Consider the following 11,887-nt stretch of genomic DNA (forward strand, 5'->3'; position numbering starts at 1 on the left):
ACCTATCACACCGCACGCACATCAGAACCCTCTGGTAAGGATCCAAGTCCGAGTGGTTGTTCAAGGTGTGGGAGTGCTAGTATCGAAGTGGTGCTGAACAGGGGTCGTGTTAGAATCAGGATCAAGCTTGTGCGGTATTGAAGTGTTGGTGTTCTTTAGGGAGACCAAAACCTCATATTATGATGCATACTTAGAAATTACGTTTAACTGTGATAATGGGTCTTTAGTTTGATCGTATTTTGGGTTTTAGTTGTTATCGATTATGCACAACCCATTATGAAGTTATGTGATTACTATGTAAGTTTTGAATGATTTGAAACTAGTAACTGCAGTTTTAATTTATAACTTTTGACTGTATTTAAACTAGTAAGTAAATGCAGGTTATGTTAGTGATTCTTGATTGATATTGTAGTTATGCACAATAGGGATATTGTTGTAATGTAGGTCTTGTAGGTTTTTGATGGTACAGGACAACATGCATATTCGCTAAAATGGATTTGAGTGTTTGGATGAAAATTTTGATTGTTATTTTATATAAAAGGGTTATTGGATTTTAATAATCCAAAGTTTCACCTGTTGGCCGATAATAATCCAAACTTTAATCCCTCCAATGATCCCAACTTGTAAAAGATCGGCCCCCATTGACCCTTTTCTAGCATATAAGAATTTGGTCTCTTCAATAGATTCAAGTGCACCTATAGACTTCTTAATTGATTTAAGTGCACCGATGTTAGAAAAGGATCAATGGGGGTCAAATTCTTACAAGTTGGGATCGTTGAAGAGAATTTTTAAAGTTGGGATTATTATCAGCCAACATGTGAAACTTAGGATTATTAAAATCTAATAAGCCTATATAAAAATACATGAAATAGAAAACAAGGTGTTTATATAAAACACTCAACATCTATTTGTAACTGGGTGGGGTTTGGCTACAAAGTCCATTTTTTCCTACAGAGTGTACAAAGTCATAAAACACTACAATTTCAACTATAAAACATACTCAAAACCCACAAAGAACATAGCGAAGATCACTAAAACACAATATCCAAACCCTAGCAGTCCTTAAATACTTCAAACACACCATCATACAACTATGAATATAAAACACAACATGATAATCAACATAAAACACGCTAATGTTAGTCATTCGATAATCAAAGCCTTATCATCCAAAACACAACACAAAACCCACAAATATGGTGTTTTAGTAATCTCCACTATGTTATTTGTGGGTTTTGAGTGTGTTTTATTCTTGACATTATGGTGTTTTATGACTTTTTACACTTTGTAAGAAAAATGGACTTTGTAGCCAACTCCCACCCATTTATAACTAACGCTTTTTTTATTGTTTTAGCCTCTAGGTAAATATCTGTATATCACCAACTTTTGAGTAAAGTACAGTTTCAGTCCCTGGGGTTTACACGCAATCACAGGTTTAGCCCTCATTTGAAAAAAAAAAAATCAACAGTCTGGTACCCGTGGTTGTCGATTGCTAGCAATCAAGCCCTTATTGGAAGTCACCTTAGTTGACTGTTAAATACCTTAACGTGGTAAAGTTGTAAATTCACCTAAACTAATCCCAAGGCAAACCATATCACCCATCCATCTTCCCTTATAAGATACACTTCAATCTTTCCTTCCCCAAAACACATCCGGCTACCAATTACATGCTCCGATCACCCACAAGATAGTTTCTTTCAAGTCCGATCAAGCACAACATCTTGTCATACACCGTGATTATGCGATCAGAGGAAGTAACAGGTACGACATTTCCTGAATTTTACTTAACAATCATGTATCAAGATGATACAATTCAATGAATATGTTAATCTTTGAACTTGCAGCTGGTTTAAGGGTCCAATGTTGGAACCCTCTGGTAAGGATCCAAGTCCGAGTGGTTGTTCGAGGTATGGGGAGTGCTAGTATCGAAGTGGTGGTGAACAGGGGTCGTGTTAAAATCAGGATCAAGCTTGTGCGGTATTGAAGTGTTGGTGTTCTTTATGGAGACCAAAACCTCATATTTATGATGCATACTTAGAAACTACGTTTAATTGTGATAATAGGTTTTTTAGTTTGATCGTATTTTAGGTTTTAGTTGTTATCGATTATGCTCAACCCATTATGTAATTATGTGATTAATATGTAAGTTTTGAATGATTTGAAACTAGTAACTGCAGTTTTAATATATAACTTTTGACTGTATTTAAACTAGTAAGTGAATGTAGGTTCTGTTAGTGATTCTTGATTGATATTGTAGTTATGCACAATAGGGATATTGTTGTAATGTAGGTCTTGTAGGTTTTGATGGTACAGGACGACATGCATATTCAGCCATGTTTGTGATAATCAAGGCCTTAACTTGGTCAGGGATTTGTAGGATTTAGAAGAGTTATGCATATTCAGACTTAACTATAAATAAAACGGGGATGAACATATATTTGGTTTGCACAACACGACTTATACTAAGAGCTGTGATAATCGAAGCCTTAACTTGATTAGGGATTTGCAAGATTTATGAGAGTTATGCATATGTTGACTTGTAAATAAAACAGGGATGAACATGTATTGACAGTAAGGGTTGTTTCTTTTGAATGAACAAGTCAAAACAGAAGTTTTCGATAACCTGTATTGAATGGTAATTGTATGTTTTGGTTTGAAAACTTGTTTGTTTAGTTTTAGATAACCTGTTTCTATTGGATGAACATGTCAAAACACAGGTAGGTGTTTGGAAATTGAACAAACAGATGTTACAAAGGTCAATAACATTCTAGTTCTAGAAGTGAAACCCATTTGAATTTCAAAAAGTCAAACCCGTTTGAAGTTCAAATCTGGTTACATGTGTTGTTAGAGGGTTTTGTAATTGTTAATACCTTCATGTTGCAGATTATTTCAGTTTAATCGGTGCTTAGTTGCAAGATTAGGAATTGTTTTGAATATGAAGGGAATATGTCATTTATACGTTCAGGGACTGTAATTGTAAATAAAGTTATGAGAGTAATTTAGCATTTTCACTGAATTACAAACGGTCAGTTAGTGGGAGGGTCTTGATTGCTAGCAATCGACAACCACATGGACCGGAGTGTAGAATTTTTTCAAATGAGGGTTGAACTTGTGATTGGGTATAAACCCCAGGGACTGAAAGTGTACTTTACTCCCAACTTTTTTAAACAATACAATACTTTTGCAACTTACATATTGAATTTTACCTCATTCAATAATACACAAATGCAAACAAAATAACCATATCTGTCTATTGTTGTGTATGGTTGGCGTAAATTACATAAATACCCTTTCAAGCTACTATCCTATCAACACGAACAGTTTTTCAGTAAAAAGAATGAACAAATGACACATACATGTAAAACAGGAAAATAAGAACACGCTTACAAAGACACGATATAAACACGAAACCTGTTAAGTTATGCGTGTTGACCTTTTTTGTTTCCGTTTGCTTGAAGTGCTTTGGCCATTGATCTTAACCTGTTTGTTATCTCAGTGAAAGAAGGTCGTGTCGTGGGGTCCGCTGACCAGCATTGCTCCATCAATTTCCTCCACTCGGGATCACACTTTTCAGGTATTGTCGGCCGAAGGGTGTCCTTCACGATTCCTCCTGTCATCATTGATTTGACATTTTAATAAGTTTCAAGAAATAGTTATCGCCTAATAAAGTTTGAGTAAAGTACATGGATAGTTCCTGTGGTTAACCCAAATTTTGGATTTAGTCCCTAGCTTTTCAAAAGTACACAGATGGTCCCTGTGGTTTGTACTTGGTAACGCATTTAGTCCCCAACTTTTACCAATAGTACATGGAAGGTCTCTATGGTTCGTACTTCGTAACGCATTTAGTCCCCAACTTTTACAATTGGTACATGGATGGTCCCTGTGGTTTGTACTTTGTAACGCATTTAGTCCCCAACTTTTACCAATAGTACACGGATGGTCCCTGTCGTTTGCACTTTGTAACACATTTAGTTACTAAAAGTTGGGGACTAAATGCGTTACAAAATGCAAACCATCCGTGTACTTTTTGCAAATGTTGAGGACTAAATGCGTTACGAAGTGCAAACCATAGGGACCATCCGTGTACTTTTGAAAAGCTAGGGACAAAATCCAAAGTTTTGGTTAACCAAAGGGACTATCTGTGTACTTTAATGATTAAGAAAAAACAGCTTACCGATGATTGCACCACAATGCATGTTTGCATAAGGTTCATCCCCGGTTAGAATCTCCCACATTGTAATGCCAAAAGAGAACACATCAACCTGTCAATAACCAAAATCAAGTTTAAGAAATTTAACTTATAACTAGGTTTAGCTATCGTATTTTATGGCATATGATGATATAAGATATTATTCGTACTTTTTCAGAAACTTTGGTAGTGCTACCATTTAACAATTCTGGTGCCATCCATGGTAATGTCCCTCTAACGCCACCGGAAACTAGAGTGTTCCGTTTGATCCTCGACAGCCCAAAATCTCCAACCTGCAAGTAGACTCGAGAATTATAAATGTTAATATCCTTTTTAATAATAAATATATGGAGTAAAGCATCCATATGGTCCCTGTGATTTACCAAAATTTTGGATTTGGTCCCTAGCTTTCCAAAAGTACACAAATGGTTCCTGGGTTTGCACCATCCGTGTACTTCTGGAAAGCTAGGGACCTAATCCAAAATTTTAGTAAACCACAGGGATTATCCGTGTACTTTACTCAAATTATTATTTTCTTTCAAATTGCATATTAAATGAAACTTTATAATCTGTTATATATCACTATTAAAAATAATAACTTGTAGCATTAAAGTATTGTATATCTCTTTTCAAAAAAAATTAAAGTATTGTATACTAATTACAGTTGTTAATTGGCCAAAAAAAATTAAATGCTTACAACCTCTCATAAATTGTTGAGTTAACTTCTGTTTGGCTCCTTGTGGTTTGGTCTCTTTAACGCTTTTGCCCCAATCATTTAAAAACGGCCATTTTCCTCCTTGATGTTTCAATCTTGTCGCCAGTTTGCTCCCGGGCTCTGACTCCATCCATATTGTATGTTAACTGAAAGGGTATTTTTGAAATTTCAAGTTAACATACAAGATCCAAGTACCCTTGCGTTATACTTGAAATTACCAAAATACCCTTCCAGTTAACATACAATATGGATGGAGTTAGAGCCGGGGAGCAAATTGGCGACAAGATCGAAACATCTAGGAGGAAAATGGCCGTTTTTAAATGATTGGGGCAAAACCGTTAAAGTGACCAAACAACAGGGAGCAAAACGAAAGTTAACTCTAAATTGTTTTTTGAAAACTTTAGATTGCTATTCATTAGTATAATTTTTATAATATGTTTAATAATTAATCACTTAACAGGAGGACAAAAAACTATTATAGTTTGCTAACTTCCAATTACCTTGCAGATGGGTCGTTGTGGGTCCCGCATGTTAACAAGCAAGTTATCACACTTTAGATCAAAATGGACGATATTTTTCAAATGCAGATATTCCATTCCGAAGGCTGCGTCCATGGCTATTATAAGCTTTCTACGACGATCAAGTGATCTGCATAGAAATTAAAATTTCAGAAACAGTCGAGATCCAAACAAAGCAAAATAGTGACTGAGGGCAGAAAAGTAAAATCACCTGTCCTTTTTTATCAGGACATTCCTAAGAGATCCATGAGTCATGAATTCCGTAACAGTAGCCAACGTCCCACCGGCTCCATCTGGTACAACCCCGTAAAACGCAACCACGTTTGGATGATGAAGATTTGAAAGGATTTGAGCTTCTCTCCAGAAGTCATTAGTCTGCACGATTGGAAGTTAATATGAATACAATGGCAATAAGACGGGAATAATGCTAATAATTAAAAAGAGTAAAATGTCATTTTAGTTCCCGAGGTTTCGTCAGTTTTGCGACTTTCGTCCAAAAGTTTGTTTTTCCGCATCTATCCAAAAGGTTTGAAGTCTTGTCATTTTCATCCAGCTCGTTAACTCCATCCATTTTTCTTCGTTAAGTTAGGGGTATTTCCGTCTTTTTTGTTAACTTAAAGGGCAATTTGGTCGTTTTCACTTTATGTAATAAGATTGAATACCCCTAAAAAAGACCAAATTGCCCTTTAAGTTAACAAAAAGCGGAAATACCCCTAAAAAAGACCGAATGGATGGAGTTAACGAGCCGGATGAAAATGACAAGATTTCAAACCTTTTGGATCCAGATGCGAAAAACAAACCTTTGGACGAAAGTCGAAAACTGGCCAAATCTCAGGGACGAAAATGGCATTTTACTCTAATAAAAAACATTAAAAGAGTTACAAAAATGTGTGAAAGGGGCCCACCAATCGTTCTTGTTCCGATGATCTCCCAGAAAAGCAGCTTTTTTTAATCCGCTTAATGGCAACATCTGACCCTCGCCATCTACCATGATAAACAGTTCCATATGTCCCAGAGCCCAATTCTCTTAATTCTTCAAGTTCCGCATTCTTTATTATCTACATATACCATCAAAAATATGCTATTGAAAATAGCATCTAAACAAGAGGACTAAAAAAGTACGTGGAAGATTGGAAATAACTTAAATGTTAAATCAAATCAAATTATCTTAAACGATTCTTGTTTTTTAACAAAACCATCTCTAACTGATAAGAAACAAAAAAACAGTTTGGTTATCTTCAATAGATCTTGAAAACGGTTTGGGTGTGTTTGGCAAAAGTTACAGAAAACATTATATACAGAAATAGTAATGTGTACCTGGAGACCATACATATCAGCTTCCATTTCAGCTATTAATGCATTACTGAATGGGCCATCCTTACCTTCATTTTCTGTTGCAGCATCCTGCATAACAGGGAAACAAACACCTTACCAATAAGTCAACAGGTAATAGCTTAATATAAACCTGAAATTTCTAAAAAAGGCTGAAATTGAACATTCGATACCACAATACTAGAATCTGAGATAGCGTGTCCAGCTTCTGTTGCATTTGAGGGGAGAGTGTCACTGCTGACATCACCCATCATCTGTGAATGAGATATAGCATCGGTATCCATTTGCTTTTGTTCCTTTTGTGTCATACTACGATGTTCTTCATGACCCAAGTGAGCAGCTTTCTGTTTGGTGTGACTGAAGTTTTCATCAATGAATTTCACTTCTCTCCTGACTTCAGCACCTGTTGTCGGTATCTGCATCAGTGGAACATCATGCATCATTGACTCCAGCATGACACCATTAGCATTCTGATGTGAACGTGGTAGTTGTACAGCAGGTACATCGGATCTTAAACCGTCAGACAAATGAGAAAGAAGATCATTCAATGATCTGTCAGCATCAGATATGTTATTCTGACCGGGAACCATACTTGTAATTCCCATGATATCGGTTCCAGTATAAACCTGCTGCTGATGTTCAACAGGTTGTTGTCTGTTATTACTTAAAACAGGCTGCATCCCTGCATTTGATATAGGATTTGGGTTATTTGTTATTGATGTAGGGACAACGTTTGGGTCATGCAGTTCATACAGTGGTGTGTCGGGTACAAGAACAGGTATCTGCTCATGATTGACCCTTGAATTATTAACAAAAGGATTTACTTTCGGCATCTCAAATGGTACTTGTGGATGAATATTATTATTATTATTATCATACTGTTCAAAAGACTTCCCCTGCAAGAAAGAAGAAGCCAGCTGTGCAGGTAGCGGTGGTGGTGCAAAGTTCAACATAGAAGGAAAATTTGATCCATCTTGAGATCCAAATTCAGAGGTTGATCCACGTTCTTGAAGTTGCGGGTCAGAAAATGCATGCGGGATACCCAACTGAGATCCATCGTGTCCCACAAATGGATTCACCGGATCAGGAGGGATTAAAATACGGTTTTCAGAATGAAAAGCACGGCCCTTGAGTATCGGGATCTCTATACTATCAGATAACGAGTCATTGTACACTTGTGTGTGACCATTAATAACATCATCTTGCGGCACTAGAACAGGTGAAACGAGAAGAGATGAAGTGGCATTTGTATTTTGGTCAAAACTAGATTTCAACTGACTCATTCCGTCTGTAAAAAACGGTGCATCATTGTTTCTAATCAAAATATCATCAACGATTCCGTTAACAGCAGCGACATATTGGTACTCTGGATTCGTCTGTATATTAGCATCAGCTTCAACGGTGATCGTACATTCAGATTCAGTCAAAGGAATCAAAAATATCCGAAGTCGTGAAGAACCATCACGACTTCCGAGCCCATTATACTCTTCAATCATATTCTGAAAATCCTCATTAGATGCCACAGATATAAGAGCGTCAAGATCTTCTCCAGGAAGCTGGTACTTAATCGTGTGAGGCTGATTGCAATATTCACTCACTCGCTTAAAAAATTCATCAAACGACATATTTTTCTGTACCGAAAATATATGTGTCTCACCTCCGACATATCTCAGTTTCCCGTCACCAGGTCTCGGCAAAATTTTACCACCCGAACTGCAAAGAAACTTTATCTTTTCTCGTTGAGAATCGTTTGACACTCGGTGGGGTATAGATGGAATTGAACCGATTACTGGTGCACTTGCCATTGAAATGATATCAGGTGTATTTGAATTACTTACAAAATCCCTCCTTTCCAACCCGATCATACCGCTAATTTCGTTGTAACCGAGCTGACCGTTGACATCACTTTTTGATCCAACTATCAGCCCGTGGTTCGGGTCCATATCGTGTCCATTTGGAATTCTTCTCGTACCACGATCCTGAAGAAACTCAAGGGAAAATTCCTCGCCCGTTCTTAGAGAAATATTGTTATTTGAACTCTTGCCCGCCACTAACCGATTGTTTACGATTGCAGAACTCGAATCTTGCTCAAGCTCACTTGTCATAGCTGCAGCATCAAATCCAGTTGCATCAGATTTAATGCATTTACCTCAACATTCTTTTCGTTTCAGTTTATACGATCGATTCCACTAAAAAACCATGTTGATGCAAACACAGATCTTCAATCGCCGCAAACGAAACCAATCATAAGCTGTTCCACCGGATCCGTTACAAATTCACAGAAACCTGTTTTCCTCCCAAAAATTTAACACAGCAACAGTTTATCTATAGCTTTCTCTTCCTCGAAATCGAATCAATGAATCTATACAAACACAACAAACAACAGAACTTAAGCAATCACCAAACAACCTGACGAGTAACGATCTCACATACACTTCATGATAATACACAAAACTGTATAGATTTAATTTACAACAAAAATTTAATGCAGCAACAGTTCATGTATCACTTTCTCTTCCTCTAAATCGAACCACTAAATCTATACAAACACAATAAACAGAACTTAAACAACAATCAAACAAGCCGACAATCTCGATCTCATCTCGCATACGCTTCATGAAAATACACAAAACTGTATGGATTTAGTTTGCTCCAAAACATTTAATGCAGCAACAATTTATTAATCACTCTCTCAGTCTCTCTTCCTCTAAATCGAATCGCTAAATCTATACAAACACTATAAACAACATAACTCAATCAATCATCAAACAAGCCAACGATCTCGATCTCGATCTCGCAAACACTTCACAAAAATACACAAAACTGTATAGATTTAATTTACTCCAAAACATTTAATGCAGCAACAATTTATCCATCACTCTCTCAGTCTCTCTTCCTCAAAATCGAATCACTGAATCTATACAAACACAACAAACAACAGAACTTAAGGACGATCTCACATACACTTCATGATAGTACACAAAACTGTATAGATTTAATTTACAACAAAAATTTAATGCAGCAACAGTTTATCTATCACTTTCTCTTCCTCTAAATCGAACCACTAAATCTATACAAACACAACAAACAGAACTTAAACAACAATCAAACAAGCCAACAATCTCGATCTCAATCTCGCATACGCTTCATGAAAATACACAAAACTGTATGGATTTAGTTTACTCCAAAACATCTAATGCAGCAACAATTTATCCATCACTCTCTCAGTCTCTCTTCCTCTAAATTGAATCGCTAAATCTATACAAACACTATAAACAACATAACTCAATCAATAATCAAACAAGCCGCCGATCTCGATCTTGATCTCGCAAACACTTCACAAAAATACACAAAACTGTATAGATTTGATTTACTCCAAAATATTTAATGCAGCAACAATTTATCCATCACTCTCTCAGTCTCTCTTCCTCTAAATCGAATCGCTAAATCTATACAAACACTATAAACAACATAACTCAATCAATCATCAAACAAGCCAACGATCTCGATCTCGATCTTGCAAACACTTCACAAAAACACACAAGTATAGATTTAATTTACTCCAAAACATTTAATGTGGCAACAATTTATCCATCACTCTCTCAGTCTCTATTCCTCTAAATCGAATCGCTAAATCTATACAAACACTATAAACATAACTCAATCAATCATCAAACAAGCCGAAGATCTCGATCTCGATCTCGCATACGCTTCATCACTTCATGAAAATACACAAAACTGTATGGATTTTGTTTACTCCAAAACATTTAATGCAGCAACAATTTAACCATAACTCTCTCAGTCTCTCGTCCTCTAAATCGAATCGCTAAATCTATACAAACACTATAAACATAACTCAATCAATCATCAAACAAGCCGAAGATCTCGATCTCGCATACACTTGACAAAAATACACAAAACTCTAAGAATAACATCACATAACTCAGTTACAACCCTAAATTATGAACAAATCGCATCCGTATCACACAAAGTTAACCGATAATAACCGTAACCAAAGCCTAATAAAGCGGATCATGAACAGTTGAAAACCTATAGTATATCGTAATCATTCGTAAGTCGTAACCCTAACTAATGAAACTACAGAATCGAAAACTAGAATCGATGCATAATAAGCGAGAATATTATAACCTGATGTGTTCGTAACCTGTGAATTGTGTTGATTTGGTTGAAGAGTGTTGAGTTGACGAATAATAAGAGGAATTGATCGATTGATTGATTGGTGGATTGTGAATTGTTAGGGTTTATTAAACTTGGAATGAAGGAAAGAGTGCACACATGTGATTTTGAATTGAATTGAGGATGTCAAGGACCACTTGGCTATGGCGGATCGATACAATTGGACGCCATTATCAACGCTACTTTTCGATTCAAACTTCTCTTTTTTTTTTTTTTTTTTAATATTATTGTAATGAAAACGTAATCGGAAAGAATATAATTTAATGACGTCGTAACTAGAGATGTAGAAATTGTTTTTCTTTTTTTTTCAAATTATTCCAGTCCAACTGTACAACTGTTTGATGCACCCGGGTTTTTATCCATGGTATCTGAGTTCGATCTCCACTTGAGGCGGTTTATTCCCCTTGTGGCGGCTCTCAACTCGTCAAGCCTGATCTAGGGCGAGGTACCTGTGTGGTTTTCTCCCTGGACGCCAGGGGGTGTGGGGCGTCTCGCACCCAAAAAATGGATGACACCTTGCCGTTCAAAAAAAAATTGGAATTTTTTTAGGGATATTGGATTTTAATAATCCTAAGTTTCACCTGTTGGCCGATAATAATCTCAACTTTAAAAAATCCCTCTAATAATCCCAACTTGTAAAACTTTGGCCGTCATTGATCATTTTATAACATAGGTGCACTTAAATCAATTAAGGAGTCTTTAGGTGTAACTGAATCTATTGAGGAGACCAAATGCTTATATGTTTGAAAAGGATCAATGGCGACCAAACTTTTACAAGTTGAGATTATTAGAGAGAATTTTTAAAGTTGGGATTATTATCGGCCAACTGGTGAAACTTAGGATTATTAAAATCCAATAACCCTTTTTTTAAACCGGTCCGGTTTTAAACCGAATAAGTTTTTTTGTGGAGAAAAAAAAAAAACTGTTTTTTCTTTA

At 36.3% G+C, this 11,887-nt stretch overlaps 1 protein-coding gene across 2 annotated transcripts; it reads right to left on the reverse strand.

Moving 5' to 3' along the window:
* Window positions 1–3,179: 3,179 nt before the first annotated feature.
* Window positions 3,180–11,193, reverse strand: LOC110883935 (dual specificity protein kinase splB). 2 transcript variants are annotated; one of them, XM_022131597.2, is made up of 9 exons: window positions 10,904–11,193; window positions 6,928–9,116; window positions 6,740–6,826; window positions 6,328–6,480; window positions 5,634–5,797; window positions 5,405–5,552; window positions 4,360–4,482; window positions 4,175–4,262; window positions 3,180–3,610 (listed from the first exon to the last, which is right to left on the reverse strand). In XM_022131597.2, the coding sequence occupies exons 2-9, from the start codon at window positions 8,857–8,859 to the stop codon at window positions 3,420–3,422; spliced, it is 2,886 nt and encodes a 961-aa protein (XP_021987289.1). In that variant the 5' UTR covers window positions 8,860–9,116; window positions 10,904–11,193; the 3' UTR covers window positions 3,180–3,419. The 2 variants fall into 2 exon arrangements, with proteins under 2 accessions (XP_021987289.1, XP_021987290.1); XM_022131598.2 differs by having other exon boundaries at window positions 10,920–11,180.
* Between the last annotated feature and the right edge of the window lie 694 nt (window positions 11,194–11,887).

The sequence above is a fragment of the Helianthus annuus genome, chromosome 10, assembly GCF_002127325.2.
Source record: "Helianthus annuus cultivar XRQ/B chromosome 10, HanXRQr2.0-SUNRISE, whole genome shotgun sequence".
NCBI classification, from domain to species: domain Eukaryota; kingdom Viridiplantae; phylum Streptophyta; class Magnoliopsida; order Asterales; family Asteraceae; genus Helianthus; species Helianthus annuus.